General features: G+C 40.6%; 1 protein-coding gene across 3 annotated transcripts in view; it reads right to left on the bottom strand.

Moving 5' to 3' along the window:
* SGCD (sarcoglycan delta) overlaps positions 1 to 23,995 on the bottom strand; it is a 573,229-nt gene that overhangs the window by 85,081 nt on the left and 464,153 nt on the right. For all 3 annotated transcript variants that reach the window (XM_082725032.1, XM_082725030.1, XM_082725031.1), the window contains exon 6: positions 16,320 to 16,392. In XM_082725032.1, the coding sequence (XP_082581158.1) occupies positions 16,320 to 16,392 (73 nt within the window). The remainder of the gene's footprint in view (positions 1 to 16,319; positions 16,393 to 23,995) is intronic.

Consider the following 23,995-nt stretch of genomic DNA (forward strand, 5'->3'; position numbering starts at 1 on the left):
TTGTTGCTACTTTTCCTGATCAGAAAATCTGAAAGCCTTTCTAAATAAATGCAATTGAAAGTATAAGAAATGAAATAAGGACATTGAAATTACTTTTGTCCCCTAGCTGAAAACAGATTCTTTAAAAAAAAAAAAAAAAAAAAAAAAAAAAAGATTTATTTATTTATTTATTTGAGAGAGAAAAAGAGAGTGGGGAGAGAGAGGCAGAGGGAGAGACTCTCCAAGCAGACTCCCCATTGAGTAGGGAGCCTGATGTAGGGCTTGATCCCACAACTTGTGCAGTCATGACCTGAGCCGAAACCAAGAGTCAGACACTTAACTGATTGAGCTACCCAGGTGTGCCAAGAGAGCAGATTCCTTTTGCATGGTGGTATGGTTTAGCAGGAAGAGTATAAAATTAGGCAGGCAAAGTGAGATTGTTTTTCCTGGCTCCCTGAATACCTATGTACAAGACCCTGAACTTCTGTGAGTTTTGGGTCCCTTATCCAGAAAATGGGGATGATAATGGAGCTTCCTTCCAGAGGTGCTTCTTCTGATGTAAAGATTAAATGAGATAAGACACACAAAGGAGGTAGGTTGGTTCTAGGCCTAGGGATGTGCTTCTTAAATGCTGATCTTCTTGCCTGGGTCTTTAAGGTCTCCTCTTCCAGACAGTAAGCGATATGAGGGCAAAGGCCATGCCTGTCTCAGTCATGATCATCTCCCTGGCACCTATGTCCAATGGACAGTAGGCATTTGAGTATTTGTAGAAGGAAAGATTTCATGTGCGTTATGTTTATTTAGATAGCCTAGCTAGAACCCTAGCCAGTGAAGTGCCCCATCCTGGCACCAAATGTCATCTCAAAAACTCCTGATGGGTTCAGGAGTGTCCTGAAATGACACTCTGAGCCTGCTTCCCACTGTCCTACTTTGTAGGCGGTGTCCCCAGATCTTAGCAAGCTTTTCTGCTGGAGCATGGGAGTGTTGGTGAACCAAAGGATCAGCCTTGCTCAAGGCAAGACACTTCAACGCTGTCTTAGTGCTGCTCCAGAGAACGCATGGAAACAGAATTTCAACTTGTGTGCTATTCATCCACTAGACCCCATTAGTAGTGTCTGGTCAGGTGATACCAGCCCTTTGATATTAACTGCTGAGGTTTGCTTTTCATGGCCACAGGGTATCTAACTATTATTAATCCAACTAGAAAAACCACAGCATCCACTCTAGCTTGTTGCTACTTTTCCTGATCAGGGTTGCCTGTAAGAGGGAATGTGTTCAATGATAGTAACCTATGGTGATGAGATAAAAATCCACAGAAGCCACATGAAAAATAGGGACCCGTTCTGGCCTTCGGGGGAAGGAAACACTAGACCACAGAAAGGCGCAACTTAATGTTTAATGGAAAAGCAAAATCCTTATGAATATGTAAAAATGAAGGGGCAAGCTCTAGGAGGATATAAAAAAAATCGATGTGAAAAACTAAGAAAGAAACCTTGTTAAGATTTCAGGCGTCATTTCATTCCCCTGCTGGGGTTAGGAGACAGCCACTGATCCCTGGTGGCATTCAACAACCAGGATGAAAGGTATCCAGATGAGGCTTCCTGTTTCTGGGATTTTCTGTTTGGTGAGTCCTCCAGGGAACCTGATCCAAGCCTGTGTCTCCTTTCTAGAAATGGCTGAAGAAGCTGGGAGGGGTAGTATTCTGGTCAGTAGAGTGGGAGAGTTAGTGGATTTTTTTTTTTTTTTTTTTTTTTTTGAGAGAGGGTGTGCAAGTGCTTGCAGGGGGCGGGCGACAGAGGGATTGGGAGGGAAAGAATCTCAGACTCCTGACTGAGCTCAGAGCCCTCTATGTGGAGGGGCTCCATCTCCCGACCCCAAGATCATGACCTGAGTGGAAACCAAAGTCAGAAGCTTAACTGACTGAGCCCCCCAGATGCCCTAGGAGTTACTGGATTTTAAAAACACTTTGATATTTAAGCACTATATTTTTTTCCTTCTTAAAAAATGTTTCCATCCCCCGTCCCTCACCATACTGCAACTAGATCCAGAAAAATTTCAAGAGATATTTGGCGTCTGAGTGCTTAAAACATTCATCCCTTCATCCATAACCACAATGCTTACCACCTCATCATGCCTGTGTAGTGCAAAGTCTCGGTTTCCCTTTTCTTAGGAAAAAGTTTGCCTTGCTCACACCTTCACCTAAAAGGCAAGTGGTTTTGCTCTAAGAAAACTTCAAAAGTTGGGTTAAGGTTCACTATGAATATTGGTCAATTTGACTGCCTCACACTTTTATTGTTTTGATTATACTAACTTGAATAAAACAGGCTCTTAACCCACTGTTGACCATTGTCTATGGGAGGCAAAGCACAGAGCAAAATTAACCCCTCAGTGGGACAGATCTCTTGGCCATAATAAAGAATGGGTAATCATCTGCTGCTTCAACACCCAAGTCCCTGAAACTAACATCTGAGCCCTGCATTCCAGTTCATGGTTGAGGTTATTCACATATGTCTTGCTATTTGGTTCTCACAAGTCCTTCTGAGGTTAGTGCTACTCTTATCCCACTGTTCACGAATGAGGGAACTGAAATAGAGGTCTTAAAACTTTGTCCCAAGGCGTACCCTAGCAGGTGACAAAACCAGGATCTAGGGTCCAGCAGTCAGGCTCTCAAGTTCTGGCCCTAAGCTTTACTGTGTACTCTTTCCCTCAGATTAATACCTCAAAATCCCAGTGAGCTCTGAGAAAGGAGAGGGTCTTTTCATTAAGCCAAACAGAGAGGTGGTGTATATTAACCCCTCAGTGTCCTCACATCTGTATGAGGGGGATGAGGCCAGGTGCTCCTGTCCCACTTTAAGGAGTTTTTGAAGGAGTATTTATGAAAATGCTTTGAAATTACAAGGCGTGGCAAGAATCTGAAGAATCTGAATTGTTCTTCAAACACCCAGACAACAAGGAAAAACAAAAAGGGATCAATCCATGTTGGTCTCAGACTCTGTCCTTCAAGGATATGTCCAAGGTCAGCTCACTGAGTATAGCTTTTAAAAGGAATTTAAATGTAATGAGAGGTCCCGGGTAAAATCAGATCCATGAGCAGTACTTTGAAGCCCGAGTCTTCGAATCTCAATGTAAGAGCAGATCTGAAAGGTCTGCTTAAAATCTACTTAAAATCTTCCCTCCTGATGCATGACACATCTCTATAACAGTCTTGGTATGAGAGACCCTTCACCTTGAGTCTCTCAGTGGTGAGAAGCTCATGACTATCAAGGGAGATAATTCCCCACTTCAGAGAATTAGAAACTGCTTTCTTATGTTGTGCGATCTCATTTTGGGTTCTACTGCCCTCACTCCTTAGGCATTCTGGGTCATCGGAATAAGCAGCAAAATTCTCTTTTTGTAAGAATATCATAGCCTGCACAAAGAGAGGAAGACTGTGCCTTTACCTGTTCACTTAATTTAGTCACTGCTCAACTCAAGCTCTAGTACTGTTATGTGACAGGAGGCAAAACCTTCTATGCATCCTTCTCCATGGATGGATTTCAAGCTTCAGAACGAGCCACTGATGGACTGAATACATCGTAAATGGCTCCTCAAGTGCCGAGAGGGGGACGTGTCTAATCCATTATGGCTGCAGCCCACAAATGGTCCTCAATGTGCAGCCCAGTCATTTGCAGCAGTGGGTAATCAGAGAGGCCTGATGCCTCCTGCTCTCCATTTTAATCCCACTTGTCAAGCACGTTTTCTATAGATATTGTCTCTCAAAGACTGAAGGGTGTTTTTTTTATTTCCCAAAGAACTTTCCATGAGGACCACAGGGAGAACCATAAACTAATAGACAGATGCACTGTGTTAAGAAGGGTGTCACCACGTTCCTTTAATCAGTACACAGTCAATATTCTCCATCATGAATAACTAATAAGTTTCTGAACTCCTTTCCTCAGATGTCATTGCAAAAATCTATCTGAGGAATGTCATCTGTACTTAATGAAGGGACAAGCATTATAATTAAGTTTTAAGCTATTTCTTCAGCATGAAGCTGCCACGAAGTGTGAAATGACTATAATTCACATTTTTGAGACCCTGAATTTATTAGTGTCTATGTTCTATTCAAGGTTAGGAGCATGGGGCTTGGATCATCAAAAGATGCAAATTGCTCTGTGCTGGTTCTTCCGGAGTAAGTGTGCCTGAGCTCAGATGCCAGGCCAGGAAAATAATCATTCATGACTCAGGTTGTATTTTGGGGGGAAAAAAAAAAAAACCACCTCAAAGACCTGGAATCTCATTTCCCTTGGTGAACAGGAAGTGACGACGCATATAACTGTGTGAAAGGGGACTTGTGTTCCTCTGTGGATGACAATCACCCGCAGTTGAGAAGATAAGTAGGAACTGCAGGCTGAAGACTTCAAATGAAGCACAGTGTTGCTGGACTGTGTCTATGATAAAACCCAGAGGTGAGAAAAGAATCTAAAGTTTTGAGCCTGCTTGTAAGAGAAAGAGGAATGAATTATGCTCTTTTGGAAATGACTTAGTATGGCTAGAAGAAAGAAAGGCATGGGATAATAAGAGGTTCCCGGAGACTTTGATGGCTCTCCTTGACAAACAAATGTCAAGGACACCATTACTCGTGTGTTTGGTGGCTGAACACATACTTTTGGAGAGAAGACATTTGTCATGATCCCCCTAGCCTGAACCTCTTTGTGGCTGTGGGCAAACGCACATGTGGGAGACATCTCAGCCGGTGAAATCCTGAGAGGAAGCGGAGGGGCTGTGTGTGTTTGTAACAGGTAGGCCATATGAGCTGGGGTGGGGTGAGGGGAGTGTGCCCCAAAGGGTTTCCTTAGGAAGTGCAGTTTAAGCTGAGAATAAAAATATGATCATGTGGAAAGAGTCCAAAGAATGTTTCAAGACCAAGGAATAACAAGGCTCTAAGGAAAGGCTCCGGGCCCTTCCAATGAAACAAAGAAAAGGCAGAATAGCTGAAGCCTACAAATGGAGGAGAGAGGACTTCTCACTGGACTCAACACATGGTCTACCTCTAATCCTCCCTGAAACGCTAATGCAATGACTGTAAAAGGACCCTCAAATAGCACAGACCCAGAAGGACCAAGGAAAAGAGAAGCAATAAAGGTTGAAGAAAGATGATGACCAAGTTTTGGAAGTTGAGAAGCAAACCCACAAGTAGTGATCTCATGAGCAGAGGACAGAGGGCTGAAGGCAGAGAGCCTTGGGTTTGGTGAAGACCAAGAGCCAGCTCAAGCTGCATAATCCCTGCCAGGTGCAGGAACAGAAAGCCAGTGCCTCTGTGGCTGGGAGAGTCTGGTGGAACTGCAATCAGAAGATGGGTTGAGGGCTCCACAGGAAACTGTCAGAGTCCTAGGCCATTTCTCCACTATATAAATCCAGGTGACCAGGACACCCTTACTGTCATGGACTAAATGTTTGTGTCCTCCCTCCCCCCCATTCACATGTCAAAATCCTAATCCTTAATGTGATAGTAATAGGAAGTGGGGTCTTTGGGCCGTGATCAGGTGGAGCCCTCATGAATGAGATCAGTGCCATTATAAAACAGACCCCAGAGTTCCTCAGCTGCTTTTGCCATGTGCGCACACAGCAAGGAACCAGGAAGCAGACCCTCAACAGGAACCTGCCAGCACCTTTATCTTGGATTTCCCAGCCTCTAGAACTGTGAAAAAATAAATTTCTGTTGTTTATAAGCCATCTAGTCTATGGTATTCTATTACAGCAGCCCAAACAGACTAGGACACTCACTAGGGAAGACTTGAATTCTGGGCTCTGTGAGACAAGAATAGTTAAGGCTGACAGTGCTGTCCTAAAAACAGGGAATGAAGTGAAAACCTACATACGGAAGGCGGAGACCTTGTAGGCTCAGCCGGAACATATTGGCCCCCAGATTCATCCCCAGCAAGGGATTAGTACACGAATCAGTGTCCTGGGGAAACTGATCAGTCCAAGGGAAGAGGCATACATATTCTTATATCTGGGGTCACCCACCTAAAAATCTCAGCCTGACCATCCTACCTCGAAGCTCACCATCCAAAAGCCTCATTCATGCACACAAAACATGTCAAAAGATTCTTAGGGCTTTACTCTTAAAAACAGACATCTGAGAATCATCGGCCGCTTGCAAAATTCCCAGTCAAAAAGCCAGAGAGACCTGAATCATCATTTTAAAAAGCAAAGAACAGAAGAAATTTGAAATGATCACTAATATAATCACACAGTAAAGACTGGATAGTACATCTGTGAAATTAATGCAGAGTATTATAGAAGGAAATCACTACAGAATTAAGTATGTTTAGAAATTGAAACGCGAGAGCAGGAAGCACAAGTTCAATGGGAGGAAGGGCCAACAGAGAGGAGGAGAACAGAGAGAGAAACAAAAATGAGGGAAGGTTGGAAGTGGGATAACGGTGATGGGCGATGAAAAGCCAGGACATCACCCACGGCCACATCAACCCCTTGAAGGTGACTTGTGGGTGCTTTGTTTTTGAAATTTCATCTTCGAGCCAGTGGGAGCCACCAAAGGATAGCAAACTAGTGAGTGACATTTGGCCCAAACTGGCCCATAGTCCGTGGTCAGGAAATCCAGCGAGATTATAGAGTTGTCTCTGAGATCTAATGGCCTCGATCTCATTTATATTCTATTCTAATAAACCGTGGAAAATTCTGGAGTAAGAAAGAAAAAAAAAAGATATCCACTGGCTGATTTCTATCTTTCTTTTTTTTTTTTTTTCTTTTTTTATGATTCACTTCTAGTTCCCAACTTACTTCAGGTAAAAACTGTTGTCAGCTTGTTCCTTTCAACTCCCATTACTCTTTGTTTTGAAAAGGTTATAATTGGAATAAAACAAGGCTGGCTTCAAGCCAAAATCATGAAGGGTGTAATTAAGCAAGATTTTCTGTCTATGCACCCAGCAGGGCCATCCTACTGAGGGGAAAAAAAAAACGGAGATTCAAAAGCAATTGTGTGTTTTTCAAGAATAAGAGAACAATCTACCCCACACACTTTACATAATAAATGGCAGCTGCTGACATTTTAATCAAGATAAAAACAGTAATAAAGTCACAGTGCTCCTTTTGAGGCAGAAGGTAGTCCCAACTCAGGAATTCTGGCAAACATACACACATGCCCATTCTGTTCTAAAAGACCGAGAGGTTAGCACTTAATTTATGATATCACGCCTGCCTTGACATGGGTAGAAGTCTAATTTTATATTCCCTCCCTCTGTTACGAGTTTATCTTTTGAATAATTTTTTTCACATTTTAACCCCTTCTGTTAAAAATTAACTTAAAGAGTATACTTTTAATTTTTAAATAAAAGCCACTTGCCCTTCAGAATGATAATGATGTGTCACATTGCCTTTCTCGAGTTCAGATGAAAATGGGCCAGCCATTAAGGGACAATCACTTAGGCAGTGAGGTGCCTCACTGCACAAGGCTGATGACTTTGGCTTTCGGAGATAGTCTGGGAATCATTTGGAGAGGCATGTGAAATGTTTTGGCTGTTAAGGCATTTCCTCCAGTATTTTGTTGGTTTAGAAGATTACAAATCGAGGAATGCTTTTGGGGAGTAAATTAAGCATCGGGGCTGGACTATAGTTTCAATCAATGCTAGTTCAAGGCTTACAGAGACTAAATCACTAATAGCAGGTACCTGATGATGGATTCTGAAAGCATTTTTTTCTTCCCCTTTGATCAGACCCAACAGTCCCTACAAGACAGAGAGGGGAAGACTCAGGGCCTTTGAAGCCAGGCAGTCAGTTAAGATGTTGTGATTGGCATAATCCCCCGTATTGCAGGCCGTCCGATTTATAAATTGTGTTCCTCAGTGAGAGCAAATGGCATTTCTTTATTCTTACCTGACTTAATTTTTCTCTCCAACTTATCTTTACGGAGGGTTAGGAAACACTAAATTTATTATGGCATCCTCTGTGTGATTAAAACATTTTACCTTTCTCATGAGGATAAATAATTATCTCCTCCCTCTTTATGATATCATAATGGACATGGGGGTTGAGGGTATTGGGACATCCTGGTGACAGGAACAAAGAAGGTTCAGATTCCAGGAGATGGGGTCCTGATTGGTATTAGGCTAGCAGCCCACACTTCTTAGCCCTCTGGGGGTGAATTCTGGTACTTACTGTGCTCACTTGGCGCCCACTGAGCCAGGTCTGAATGGCCTTTGCGGGCCCTGAGGTCTGGGTATGTCTCCCATTGCACCCTTGGACTGGACTGTCCACTTTGGAGCCCTCAGTTCCACTGCAGAGAAGCTGCCTAGGAGCCTGCCAGCCTGTTACCGCCATCATTAGTGATTGGCACTGCTTACCGGGACACCATGTGGATTCTTCCCTGCACTGGCATGACTCCCAGGCCCCCAGGAACTGAAGGAGATTTGAGAGTGCTGACCCAGCCCCCCTTCCTCTCTAGCCACATGACAGTCCACCCTATCCCTTATCCTCCTAAAGTCTCAAATGAAAATGCTCGATGACCCTTTGCTTCCGTCCTCGAAATCTAACTGGTTTCTTCCTTCTGTGACTCCAAGAATAAAGGTTATCAGGCTATATATTTCACCACGTGCTTTCCCTGCATTTCCTATCTTCTTCCTACAATTCAGCAGAGATCAGAAGAGATGGGTTTTTAACTTCCTCTCCCTGTCGGGGTAGGACTTGCTCTATATCCTAGAATCCTTGTCCCCCGGGATGTTCTCTTCCATTTATCCCTCCCTGGCTTCTTATGGCAGAATTCTACTGCACAGAGGCGATGCCTGTGAGACACCTAGGTTTGGTAGCTTTACGATTTACCACATTTGTAAAACACAAGCTTTTGATTAAGAAGGCAATGGCAAAGATGGAAATAACTTCCAATACCACACCCTCCCTTTCCTTTACCTCTTTTGTTTCTCCTGCACGCTGAGAGAGCTGTGGTGAAAAGGGCACCTAGAGAAAGGTGAAACTAAGGGGAAAAAAAGAACTATGTAGATCAATTCAGACTATGTATCAATGCTAATGAAACAAAGGGAAGGATGAATGGATGCTGAAACACAGGAGGCAGGGAAAGAGGGGAAAAGGGGAAAGAGGGACATATATATGGACTCACAGATCTTCAAAGATGGGCGAGGTGTCTTACTGTGAGTTTTCAAACAAGGCAAACTTAGAATCAGGGGGGCTTCATTAAGCCTTCACCTGTGGCTTTCAGATATCTGTTTTTTTCTGGGCAGGCACTGCAGGATGACTGAGGAGTTGACAGAGTCACTAGTGTCTCTGACAAAAAGAAAATGGAGGCAACATGATGATACATCGTTACTGTTCAAGGAATGCCGATTATGGGCTGTCTTCCATCCTAAGGCTATGCCCTCTCTAATCTATTAAGTGAAATATCCTCATCCTTTCTTACAAAATGTTGTTAAAGGTAGATGGATGTATACAACAGCCTTCTGGTGTTGTCCTTCAAGGAGAAAGGACTGTTGGTCACCAAGGTCTCACAAACATATTATTGGCTGTTGAAACTGAACACTCCGGGAACTCCTGGTTGAGGACCAGAGCCCCATGAAAATGGGTCGCTTGCTCCTCCTGGGAGCTGACATTTGTTGAACTAATGTCCACTAAGCTCTTCCCATGTTCTAGGCACTGTCTGAGGAGAGCTTAGGAGACTTGCCCAAGTTCACAAGGCAGACTGGCTTTGGGGCCAAACTCAACCCCAGTGCAGGACACTTTCAAAGCATGGCTCTTGATCAACATGGACACTGCATCATGACTCTTCTATTTTGGAAGGCCCCTGAGAACTTGTGATATTATCGGACCACTACACATTTTCATCTCTCCTTTGAATAACTTCAACATTCACGCTCTGTGATCGAATAATTGTGAATCTCATACAAGCAAAATAGGTACCGAACATGTCTGCAAAGTGTTGCATGAGGAGAAAATTTAAAGATTTATTAAAGAAAATTTATTTAAGATTTAGTATTTATTTAATATCTATTTATATAATATATTATTATATATAATATATTAATTTGTTAATATTTAATAAATTTATAACTTATTTAAGATTTATTTAAAGATTTATTAAAGAAAATTTAAAGATTTCTTTCTTTAATTGCCCCATATCCCATGCACCCATAGCTTTGGAGCACAATATACAGCCCCTCTCCCTCCTCCCCTCTCCCTGCATCTCTCTCAATCTCTCTATAGGCCTATAAACGTAAAATACATATGTATGTGTATATATGTTTTAATGTATGTACATATGCATATGTACATATATATAAAATATGTGTATAGAATAAATATAGATATTATATTTATATAATTCAAAAATCAGACTGCTTCTCCAAATTTGCTATTGTGACTTTTGAGGGGGACAAAGGAAGGGAGACATATGACCAAATATTAATTGAACTGTGATGCTCTGACAGACTGTTCTGGTAGCTTCAATTCATAAATCACTGAGAATCAAATAAATATTTAGTTGGCTACAGCCATTCTAAGATAAATTTAAGGAAATAAATTCATTTTTGTCAACTTGGAAGTGCTGTCTAATCCCTGTTTTCCTGTGATATATACAGACTTTAAATCTCACACATTCCCAAAGGAGTTCAGATTAGTATCTATCCATTAAGAAAAAAATCCTACAGAATATGCACGTGCATACTGGGAGTACCAGATACATCTTTGAATCTTTCGTCTTTATTATTAAAACTCTGGTAATGTTGTAGGGGGGAAAAACCCAGAGGAACAAAGAAATGCCTTATTTATTTGAGGCTGCAGAATGGGTTTGATATTAGTGGCTGTTCTAGTTCTGAGTGATGTTATGCACTGAATTGTGAAACTTCTAACAATCATTAAAGTCTTCTGTGATCATATCTGAAATCGCCTTCACATGATTTATTAAAGAACACAACTGTCATAAGGAAATTACAGAACCTCATTTTTGTAAATGACACGGTAATAATATTCATGGAAGCTGCAGAAATCTATTGGCCCATCTGTCCTTGCCTTAAGTGGACCTAGGGAACCATGTTTTTTAAATTCTGAGACTCACTGTTTTTTCTTTCAACTTACAACTAAAATGTCCCTTCCTTCAGACAGCCTCACCTAACCCTCTCAGGTAGAATCCTGTGTGCCATTCCCAGTGTCTCCTCTGATTTTGCTCATCTATCTCTTCTACCACTTACCATATTACCTTGTATTTTGGGGTGACTTTCTATCTTACTCTCCTTAACTACAAATCAGTTGAGGACTTAGTTACTTATCTCTGTATTCCAAGTATTTAGCAGATGCCTTGATTCTTAGTAAGTGTTAAAAAAAAATACCTGGAAAACAATTCCCTGAGCTATGATGAAATGGAAATCAGGTCATCACCCTTGTCATAACTGTAGGCAGAGTAAGAGCACATTAGCTGATGAAGAATTCTTTTATAAAGACCTTTTGGCTTCTTGCTCTTTTGTGGTTCCTTCCAAGCTTTTAGTGATATCTAGAGGAACAGAGTTGGCGATATGTGTTCAGTGGTCTATGCAACCGTCTCCCATTTTTTACATTTGCCCTGACATATGTCTGGGAAATAAGATTTCACAGTCTATTTCCTATTCTTGTAGGATCCGACTCTTACAGGGAAGCTTCACAGTTGAAAAGAATCCTTAGAGCAAGGTAGGCATTCAAAGGTAGCTTCTGTTCTTACAGAAAATACATATGCAAAACTAAATGACCTATTTCCCATCTCAGATCACGCACAGCCTGAGATAAGGGATTTTTCCACTTGTCTTTATAATATACAGACACCAGGAAAAAGAAATAATGAACAAGCGAACACCTAATATATTCAGACTGCAAATTTCAGATCATGAATTAAAATCCAGTTTCCATTCCAAGTTAGTTTTTCTGATTTCAAGAGATAGGCATACTGCCTGGTAGATATTTTCAGTAGAGTCTTGAATCTGGAGCAACATGCCATTATTTTAGAATTGTCCTGCAGGGGCAAACTCAACAAACTGCCAGAGCTGGATGTTGGGTTCAGACCTCGCTAAGGCTCATTATTTGTCTGGAGAGAAGCAACCCTCTTTTGTGATTTTCAACTCAACCCTGGATTATTTACAAACATCTCAAGCAAACACAGTAAATACAGTAACTGTAGTAACTCCGAAAAGGAAAGCAGTGAACCGAACCCTGAAACTCTAGCAGAGAGGAAGCTACCACTCTTTGAGCTGAGGGTTGAGATCTTCTAAGAAGATGTGCGGGAGGCCTGAAATTTGCTTCTAACAAATTTACATTAACAAGCAAACAACGAAACAACAACAACAAAAGTAAATCAGAGAACAAACAAAAAGACCTTCAAAAGCCAAAAGAGACGTTGGAAGAAACAAGTTATCCCAACAGAGAAGATCTCTAAAGCAGATGGAATTTTCCCATGTTTGATATTTTGGGTAAGGGAAGGACACACATGGATTTAATTTTTGCTTGTTCACTGCAGAAGATGGTTTATGTATAAATAACCTATAGTCTTTTAACTCAATTTGCCTCCCATTGACAAGTAAGACCAAGAAAATCTGGGTAGAGAACATGATTTAAAACACAAAACAAAACAAAACACCTCTCATTAAAAACATTCCAACTTAACTGCAGTGGGAGTTTTCAAGATCCATTCATTCATGCCTCAACAAGTAACTTTTCTAGTAAACTCTTTTTCTACATATTTTCTGGATCTGTAAGGCTTTCAGGTGATTGCATCCTTTTAAGCAATTTTACATAAAATATTATGGGGCTACAACGTTAATTTTTTAGTTTTGATATATACACCAGGGGTATGTAAAATGTTACCATCAGAAATACTAGGTAAAGGGTATAGAAGAATAATCTCTATGATTATTGCAATTCTTTTAATCTAAAATTATTTTAAAATAAAAGGTAAAATAATGGGAGCCTAAATAAAGTTTGGAGGCAAAACGGACGTGACTTTGTACAGACATCAGCGTTCCTGGATTAGCTCAAGGCTATGGAGTCTGCTTGCTGTAGGTATCTGCCCCAGCTCTGTCCTCCTTCACCTCTGTTGTGCTGCTCCTGATGAGGGAACCACTTCTGCTTCACCTACACAGTGCTACCTGCTGGCATAAACCCAGGGATCTCCCTCAGATTGTTCTACTTTCCTACGACTAGAAGGCACACCAGCACAAACGAGCTGGATCACGACAACTGATCCAACTGTAAAGCCAGAGGCCAGAAAATGTTCATTACCTATTTATCAGTATCCAAGGTCAGTACCATTCAATAGCACAGAGTAAAATGGGGCACCATTTGCTGACAAATGTGAAACATCCACAGACACACTGGTCTGGGCTAATGTATGTACTACATTGGATTACTTTTTAGTTGGTCACACATTCTTCCACAAGAGCGCCATTAAAATAAAATAAAATAAATCTAAGGATGAAGGGGCTAATTATCACATTCTAGATCCTGACTCACTTCAGGCTATCAACCCTCAACACAATTTGAGTAGGGGCAAAGAATTGCCCCCAGTTGTAGAATTCCATATTAAAGTGTTTTTATGTTTCCTGTAAGAACATTTTATTTCTAGTCTCTATAGAATATGCCTACAACTTTAGAATAAACATTGGAAATGCAGCAACTACCAGAAGTCCTTATTTATTGCACTTAGGAGATTCACTTGTAATTTTGGAGATTCACTTGTTTCTAAGGCAAGTTTCCAGGGTTTTCCATAGGGTCTACAGATGACCGTAAGTACAGCTATTACGCTATATGAGCATATCATCTGTTCTCAATTTTTCACAATAGGGATCTCTAAAATGGGCTGATGCTTGGAGAGTTGTATTTTTGTTTGTTCAATGTGGGTTGGGTTTGTTTTTATCCAAAGAAAATTTAGTTTTCCATTTAAAGCAAAGTTAGCTTAAATTCTTGACCCTTAAATTTTCCTTGTCTTCCATGGTAGGCAATGGTAAGCTCTCCGTGGTAATGCAGAGCTTATTCCCAGGGCGTGGGCGGGGGTGGGCCCTGTATTATATTTAGAGGTCAGTTTCTTTTATTTTTTATTTATTATTATTTTTAAAATTTATTTTAAAAATATTTTACGTATTTGAGAGACAGAAAGACAGAGAGAGTGCAGAGGGAGGAGCAGAGGGAGAGGGAAAGCAGACTCCCTGCTGAGCGTGGAGCCAGACATGAGGCTTGAACTCACAACTCCGTGATGGGGACCTGAGTCCAAATCAAGCATCTGATGCTTAACCGACTGAGCTACCCAGGCACCCCTAGGTCAGTTTCTTTTAGACAGCATTTTTCTTTCGACTGATCAGCACTAATTACTAACTAGTTGTGTTAAAAAGAACTCTGCTTCTAAGGAGGTCTGTGAAAAGGAAGGGAACCAGCCCACATATTAGCTTGTTTCAAAAGGGCTCTCACATCACACACGAGGATTCACTGAATTCTCAGAGAACGAGATCGCTCTCTGAGTCCTAAAATACAGGACTCAGAAATCTACTCCTTGGGTAGATTTGCTGAAAAGATTCCACCTTTAGTACTTAATATGAACCACAGGAGCTGGCTAGCGGAGAGTCAAGGTAACTTCTGGCAGGCAGCAGCACAGAGATGGAAGCAATGATTCTAGGGAAAAGTAAAGCCTTGCAAGGTGGCGTATACTGTGAAAAATACAGCCTACTGTATATGAGATTTTGATAAGAGAATGTTCTCTTTCTCCACCAATTATCCTCTTCCTCTGGACCAGTGTATTTCCCTATATTTGTAAAGCCTCACAGGCTTTGCAAGAATGCTAGGGGCTTCATCACGAGGTGATAAGATTCTCCATTTACGGAGAAGGTGCTTCCGTTTAGGGAAACACAAACTCCAACATGGCTGTTGCTGTTTTAGAAAACCACAGATCACAGGGCTGTGTCGCAGAAGAGTAGACACGGCTCATATAATCCAAACACATTTGCTAATATTTGATGTCTACCATTAAATATGCAATGTTATTTATGATGATTTATGATGGGTTTTATTTAAAAGAACTACAAGAAATGAAGAAACCCAGCATTCGCTGAATTCTTCATGACTATAAGGGAGGCATTGAAATTGAAGGGACTCTGCTTCAGAATGGGTCCGTCTCTGCTGTTTTTCTGCCAGGCCCCGTTTCTGAATAAGCCAAAGACGAAATGTTCTCCCTTCAAGGGGGAAGCCAGAAAGTTCATCATTCTCTGAGTTTTGTCCTAGGTTCCTAACATCTAAGAAAAGCTGGATCCCAAACATGTCCCAGGACATTAGCTTCCAACAAACCTTGGCCGACGATGGCATCAACACTGTCTACCTTCATTGATGTGTGGAATGACACCTGTTGTTCACCTGGATGCTTGCCATTGATCAAACCCTCCTCTGAAACCTGTAACCCCAAGTGACAATGGGACTCCTTTGCCTTTCCTTTCTGAGTCTCCAAGACACTCCATTCCGTCAGTTACTTTCTGTCTGTCAATCATGCTAGTCAATAAATTCTGCTTTCACTCTCCCGGCTCTCACTTGATTTCAATCTTGCACAAAGCCAAGGACCCTCTTAGCTGGTCTTGCAGGTGCCCCCTCCCTCTGGCTTCCAGCCTGCCCGAATCATAAGTATAAAGCAAAAAAAATAGCTATATTTGGATCAATGTACTATTTTTTTTTAATGTGTTTCTTTTTTGAGCCAGGGATGGTCCTTTAGTGGCTGGAATGGTTTTGGGGTCATATCTTTAACTCTGTTTGTCTATATGTATCTATTGTTCTTTTTTGTTTTCTTTAGTTGTTGGTGCTAAGTGCATAGCATCTCAGTGCCTTTTTTGCTAAAGGCAGCACAATTGTGGATATTTGAATATTAACACCAGTACATGAAATATTCACAGAAAGTAGTTCTAGTACCATAATGGCTCAAGTGGCAGAGAGCTTATTACACATAAACAAAATTCCATACAGTGTTTAGAGTTCAGTTTTTTTTTTTTTAGGTACGACTTTTCTTTGGGCTGAACAGCACCAATTACTGACTAGTTGTGTAACTGGTTAGGTTCTGGGTACCACAAAACACAGCAGGAAACAAATACCGTGAATGAATCAATCCCCAATCTCATGATTACAAGGCTGGCAACCTCCTCCTCCAAACCCTCAATCTTAAGTGTTCCAAGAGAATTTTCTCTTGGAGGTAGCTTATCTTTACATCCTTTCTAATCTCTCCCAAATCAGTATATTCATGTTATGACGCTGTTAAATTCCAAATGCTCAAAATGGGCCATCAGCCAGTTACCTAGACAAAGGAAATAGCCACTAATCAATGCAAACCATAGTCAGAAGTTTACCTTAGTTCCTTGAAGGGGTCTGCCCTGACATTAGGTGTCTCTATAGATTTAGGGAACACTGTGCCCTCGGCTCCTGTAAACAAAAGAAAAAAGCAAACAGAGGTTGGAGACTTTGGACATGTCACCTGGGGGCACAATCAGCACAGGGAATGGAGCTAAGCGGAGAGTGGATCCTTTACACGACTCAAAGCACACATTTTGCCCTTGGCTTTCGCTCCCCTGATAGGGCAGCCCTGAATCAACTCCTGCAAACGGGCTTTGAAAAAATAAGGAACTTCTTTTGGGAAAGTGTTCTTGCTGAGATCAGAGTGAGGCCAGGAGGCAAATACCATGTTGACTTTAAAAAAAAAAAAAAAAAAAAAAAAAAGATGCCTAAATAATGGCATCTTTACTACCACCTAACTCTAGCCTCTCATTGACTATTAACAGTCCCCCAACTGGAAATGTTTTGAGAAGCAGCCCCTGAAGCCCCCTGACTGCAGTGCAGGGCACAAATCACAGCCCACATCTAGCATCTCGGCAGCGGGGAGATGGTGGAAAACACCCTATCACTGCCCGGTCTCCATCTAATGATGCCTAGGAAACAAGTGTCAGGAAACAAGGAAAAAGAGATAAAATTCTGTGCTATTATATTGAAAAGTTAAACAAAACAGAACACTATGAGAGACCGTTGGACGTTCACTGCTTTTTACACTTTGAGAATTATTTCACATTGATCCCCGACCCATTCTAGACATTTAGCTCTTGACTTTGCAATAAGCTTTTATCTTTAGAGCTTGTCATCACCAGCTGAAACTTCTCAGCCATAAAGATGGTGATTATCTGATTTGTCTGCTCCCAGACTGCTTTCAAATCATTTAAGCCTCAGTTTATCACAGACAATTGCAGTGGATATTAGTTTTTCAATTAAACTTAGCCAGGCGGTATCCTGCTCTTTGAAGGAAAGGTGTTTATTTTTATACCTTTTTTGGTGTAGTTCTTTGATGCCACAGAAAGGGGCAGAACAACATCTTGTATTCATGTGAGAATTTCTAGAATCCTCTTGCATTGTTAGGTCTAGAAATCCTCCATTAACCACGGTTATTCCAAATCCAGATTTATCCTAGCACACTGATGAGTCTAGCTGAATGAACTTGTGTAGCAATTATAAAAGTATTTCATCTTTTTTAAAAAAGTATTTAATCTCTTTGATATGAGTAACAGACTACTGCAAATAAAATCAGAAAATAATGCCTTGACTTGACATTATGTATGGTCATTTAAAAGAATATCCTGGTGGGGGCACCTGGGTGGCTCAGTGGGTTAAGCCGCTGCCTTCGGCTCAGGTCATGATCTCAGGGTCCTGGGATCGAGTCCCGCATCGGGCTCTCTGCTCAGCAGGGAGCCTGCTTCTCTCTCTCTCTCTCTGCCTGCCTCTCTGCCTACTTGCGATCTCTGTCAAATAAATAAATAAAATTAAAAAAAAAAAACAAAGAATATCCTGGTGAATGATAACTATTAATCGAAGCTAACATTTTGAGTGATACCATCACATGCTTCATATGTAGTAGCTCAGTTCTCCCCTGCAACAACCCTACAGACAGTTGCAGTAGGCAGAGAGGCATTTCGTATGTGAACATTTAAGATCTTTTCCTGCCTGTAGACACTTTCACTTTTTAAGACCCCAAACCACATCATGTCAAATAGATCAAAATGTATCCCTAGTCTCCATTATATACAGCTTTGATGTAAATTTCATAAGAATGTTGTTTTATTATGCATATATTTATTATTATACTCTTGCGATTTATATTTTATTGTGTTCTTTATAAATGTGGTGGCTAATTTTATGTGTCAACCCGCCCAGATATCAGGCTAGCCATGATTTCTGGGTGTGTCTGTGAGGGTGTTTCCAGATGAGAGGGGCATGTGATAAAATGGGTGCAGCAGAGCCCTTGGCCTTCCCCAGCCCTTGGCCAATCCCACTGAGGGCCTCAACAGCACAAAAAGGGGAGGAAGGAGAATTAGGGCCTTCCTGCTTAACTGATTGAGCTGGGATGTCAATCTTCCCCTGCCTTCACCACCCCGTGTTCTCAAGCCCGGAGACCCCAAATAGAATCTACACCACTGACTCCACTGGTTCTTAGTGAGCCTTGGGACTCACTCTGAATTATGCCACCAGCCTCCCTGAGTCTCTGTCTTACACACAGCAGGTCGTGACGTTTCTTAGCTTTTATAATGACATGAGCCAAGTTCTTATAACGGATCTCTTCCTACATGTACATCCATATTGGTTCTGGTTTTCTGAAGAACCCTACCTAATATAAAAACTGAGTAAGATTGGGGTGGATTATAGACTATAATGTAACTTTTGTTACCCATATACTAAATCTGGTTTTGCAGAACATACATTCCACGTCTCCAACATTTTTGTGACCCTTTGAGGAGCACTGGGACCAAAGGTTCTGTGGAGGATGCCTCATGAGTCAAAAAGGCTGGCAGAAGTGACAGGACCATGAGTAACACATTGGGAGGTGGCTCTAAAGTGTCTGTGACCCAAGGGCACGGCCTCAGCCACTACCTCTCAGAACCATCTCAAATCTGTTACTAAACAGCTCCCATCTGTCACTACTGCAGTCAACGGGGGCTTCTTCTGAGATCCCTGCCCTTTCAATTTCTTAGAAATGCTTATTCTTAGCCTTTGGAACCTGTTTTTGGGGTTTGAGGGCTTTTGTTTTGTTTCCATTTTTCTTTTTGTTTATTTGTTTTAATGATTAAAAGAAACACACACCTGATTAAGGCTAGGGCAGTTATTTCTGTTTATATACATTGTATACACTTTTTAGTCCCAGCTCATATCTCCCCCTTCTCTACTAAGAATTCTATGAAAAGTGCAAGAGAAATAGCATTGCCTCTTTTGAAATCAGTCTTAACTGTGTGACTTACCCAAATGGCAAGTAGTACTGCTCATAGACACCCTTCAGTATTTGAACTGGTATTAAAATGTTGTGAAGCTTTATGTTTCACTGATACCTCATGCACCCTCCTATCATTTTATAAGGCTTCTGAAGCCAAAGAATACCTATTTCCCAACTTTCGACTATGCAAATATGTAAACATATAATGATATATATTGCATTTATTCAGTCCAATTATCCAAAAATGAGGAATGACATTTTCTTACGTAAAATGGACCTCAAAGGCCTGTACCATTTTCTTTATTCCACCCACATTTGGTGCTAAGCCTGTTCCTCTATTTGTCCGATACACTGATAACACCTCACTTGCTACATAACATCTGGCCACACTTGCTACTTAACATCTGGCCAGACTAGCTCAAGAAGGAACTACTCTGTTGCAGCTAGCTCGGCCACCCTTTTAGAACAATTCCAAGGGTAAAAAAGGTTACATAAATGCAACACATTACAGGTGCTCACTGTGTTTTCCCAGGGATCATGTTCTCCTTTGAACACCTGAACTTGGGTCCTCAGCTTTCTCAGATAGAAAATCCTATTTGCCTGGTGTCTTAGAGGAGTGTGTCTTGTTCTCTGTCCTATCTCCATTTCCTAGCTCAGCACAGGTTCTCAAAAAATATCTGTAACACAGCTACAACACCTATGTGGCACTGAGCACATACTACCTGGGATTTTTATTACCGTACAGACATTCATTCCATCTCTTCAATAAGATCTTAAGCTCTATGTGAACAGGGGCAAGGCCATATACAAAATAAAGACAGATTCAATTTTATGTTCTGAAGATTTCGACTAGACTTATTTCTAGTTGGTTCTACCAATTCTATGGGAGTACTAATTTACTGTTATAAAACTCATAGTGTATCACATGACATGTTTAATGAATATCCAAAATCCAACCTATGTTAACAGTACCTCTTAAAATAAAAGAACTATTTAATAAAAGAATATCATTTGGGCTAAATACAAGCATCTCTTTAAAGCAAAATGAGATCAAGGCTTGTAGTATCTTTGCCGGACTAGGAAAACTACCTCTCCTACAACACAAGTGGGGCTAAAAAAACATGGGGCTTTTGGTTACATGGCCAGTGAGTGCTGGAGCTGAGATTCACATGCAAGCATCTGACTCTAGGACCCACTTGTAGCCATCGTGCCCTCGTGCCTTGTTTTCTGAATGTCTGGACAGTGTGGTATCCACAAAATGGCAAGCCAGACCCAAATCCCAAGGATCTGGGCTCTCACAGTTAGAGGACGTAGGTAATCGACATTGCTCTGGACATGTGATGAAAGTGAAGGGCAAGATAGTTAGGCTCCCTTACTTACTTCCCACCATCCACCCGATGCCCTCTGAATTTGTGATTTTTTTTTTTTTTTTTTTTTTTTTGGTGACGGGGCCCACATGGGGGGCCCATACTGGAAAACAGGCTCAGAGATATGACTTCTCAAGGGAATGTACCACAATTTCTCATAATCCAAGTGTCCTTGGGCATGAAACCCAATCTCTAAGATGCTCAGATTCCTTCTCTGAGAATAAGGGATATTAATAGTAACTATCTCCTCGGGGTCTTCAGAGAGTGAATGAGATCTCTGGCATATAGCAATCAGCAGATGATAGTCAATAAAATACTTCTAGCACACTAAAATATTTATGAATCCTATTCTTCCCTCCTCTTACCCAGGTCTTTTATGACTCTTAAAAAATAACATTTTAAAATCACTTACTATGAACTAGAGACTATTGAAACTGTTTTAATGTGATCATCAGAATAACCCTATGAGGTGGGGACAATGAGTCTCTGTTGTTATGGATGTGGAATCTAAGACTCAGGGAAGTCAGGAAATTTCCCGATCGTTGAGCAGTGAAGAGGGAGAGTCTGAATTTGACTCTCTTTGTTATAGAACCAATGCCTGTGACCACTACTCAGACCATCTTTTTCAGCAAGATCATATCACTCTCTACTGGCTCATCTTTTTATGAGATACAAACAAATGTCATTGTTTATACCCTCAAATAACGCTTGCCAAATCTCCCATCCCCTCTCTTCTACAAACAATTCACATGTGCAATGAGAGGGGCTATAAATACTTTCACAAAGACCATTTCTGTCCAAGTTCTATCAGGCTTCTGATTTTCACACCATTTTTCACTTTCCCCAAAGCTGTAGAGTGGACAAACATTCATCAGGGTGAATTCTCCCATCCTATCCCCTATCCATTCTAAGATAAATTATTCTCAATTTTATTATTTCAAAAGGTTTCTATTAAAGCCATACCTACTGATTCCTTCTTTTGACACAATATAATTTACTGGCAATAAATGTTCATAAACAGTTTGAGTGAAAAATCCATAAAGCCATTTCAGCTTTATTTTAAGTTCCATTAATGTCCCTCAAAAATGATTTCGTCAATGTGTTTCCATTAGCTGGTTCTCTGCCCAATAACTTAATTCCACACAATCAATTAGGAACTTATAAAGCATGTGACAGGATCTATCTAAAGTGTTTTGAATCACCATAAAGATCAGCTCAATGGCTTTTATTTTTCCCCTTGTAGTACAGATAGGGGGTAAGTCTGTCAAAAAAATCTCAAATGCACTCCATTGCCATAGTAACAAAAAGTCAGCTTCTCTCAGTAAAGTATACTCAACTTTGGTGACTTCCCCCTCAAAGTGTCCTGGATGTGAAGAGACCTGAAATCCAGTCCTATCTCTGTGATCTCATGCAAATCAGAATTCTTCTCTAAACTTTAACTTCCGGGCGCCTGGGTGGCTCAGTGGTTAAGCCACTGCCTTCGGCTCTGGGTTATGATCTCAGGGTCCTGGGATCGAGTCCCGCATCGGGCTCTTTGCTCAGCAGGGAGCCTGCTTCCTCCTCTCTCTCTCTCTCTCTGCCTGCCTCTCTGCCTACTTGTGATTTCTCTGTCAAATAAATAAATAAAATCTTTAAAAAAAAAAAAAAGAATTAAACTTTAACTTCCTCAGCTGTAAAATAAGAGACAGGATGAGAAGTATCAGGGCTAAACTGTTCTTCCCTCCACTCGAAAATTTCATCAGGTAACAATCTAATCTAAACAGATGACTGTCTTGAGCCACCTCCACTTCCTACCAGGAAAAAAGAGCAACCCTGAAATATATATTAAAAAAAAAAATCCTAAAAATGTTCTCAGTGTTTAAGGAGGAAACAAATAAAAGCTAATAGAATTTTGCCCAATTCAACCTGCATTTAATTGGGAAGAACTACTCCCACCAGAAAATAAACCTCACAGAAAATGGTCAATGGCAAAATTTATTACAGACGAAACTAACTGAAAAAACAAAATCCTGGTTCGTAACTCTTTAAAACTTCAAAAATTGACTGGGGAAAATTCAATTTTATAAAAAATAATAATAAATGCTAAAGTGCCTAAGCCTGTACATGTTAAATACAGCCATGAACCAAATCCTGGAAGGAAGAGTCACATCCGAAAAAAGTGCTACAAGAAAATTGGACTTGAGAGACGCATTAGGCACAGAGAAAGAAATACTATGCTAGAAGTTACGGACAGTAACTTGGAGCTAGAATAACTGATGATGAATCAAATCTTTGGTGTACATGGAGGAGAAATGATCTCTCAGATGATAATTTTAAGGAAAATTTTCAAAAAGGTCAGAAATGGCTTAAGTGTTCTGTTTAGAACATTGATTAAGAAATTAAGCTAGCTTAATGGAGTTTGCTCCAGTAAGTTCTTTCTTGAGGTACTTTCATTAAGATTGGCATAATTATGATTAATGTTTTGTATTAATGAACACAGATCAAAACTCATCTTTGGGCTTAAATCATGGGGCCCAAATATTCACCAGCTTCAGACTGCAGAGTTAAAATATCTAATCATCACTGTATGAAGTCAAAACATTTTAAGTGTTCTAATTCATGTTGCTTGGGTAGATATAAACTGAACGACAGCCCTTAACCACCACCATATTTTACTTGATAAAGATATATTTTTAGGGCACCTGGGTGGCTCAGTGGGTTAAGCCGCTGCCTTCGGCTCAGGTCATGATCTCAGGGTCCTGGGATCGAGTCCCGCATCGGGCTCTCTGCTCAGCAGGGAGTCTGCTTCCTCCTCTTCTCTCTCTCTGCCTGCCTCTCTGCCTACTTGTGATCTCTCTCTGTCAAATAAATAAATAAAATCTTTAAAAAAAAAGATATATTTTTATACCAATATTACATTAAGAAATAGAGAAAGGATTTCAATCTAAGAAACGGTGATAAGAAACCTAAGAGAACTAATGATTTGATTTCTTAACATATTATGGAACTGAAAAACCAAATACCTGGTTTTTAGTCCTGATTTTCTATGAGCTTATACTATGACCTTTGGCATTTGCCTCTGGTCTTACTTCCCCATTTGTTAGACAAAATGGGGGTAGGGATTAGGTGATCTATAAGGCTGTTTCCAGCTTTGCTGTTTTATAATCCTCCAGATAACCTGGCTGGAACAACCCAGAGGACCAGGAGAGGAACATGATAGGTTTGATAAAGCCAACATTCAATTTATTTAATAAATATGTTTTAAGCAGGGGGCTCTAGAAGTTGTTAGTTAAAATAGTTATTAGTTTATTATTTATTTTTAGTTTATTATTTATTAGTTTAAATAATTAGTTATTAAATAATCTCACAGATAAAACTATGTAATAGTTACAAATAGTGATGAAGACTTGAAAGGCAAATACAAAATGTCTTT

This window comes from Mustela nivalis, assembly GCF_964662115.1.
Source record: "Mustela nivalis genome assembly, chromosome: 3".
NCBI lineage: Eukaryota > Metazoa > Chordata > Mammalia > Carnivora > Mustelidae > Mustela > Mustela nivalis.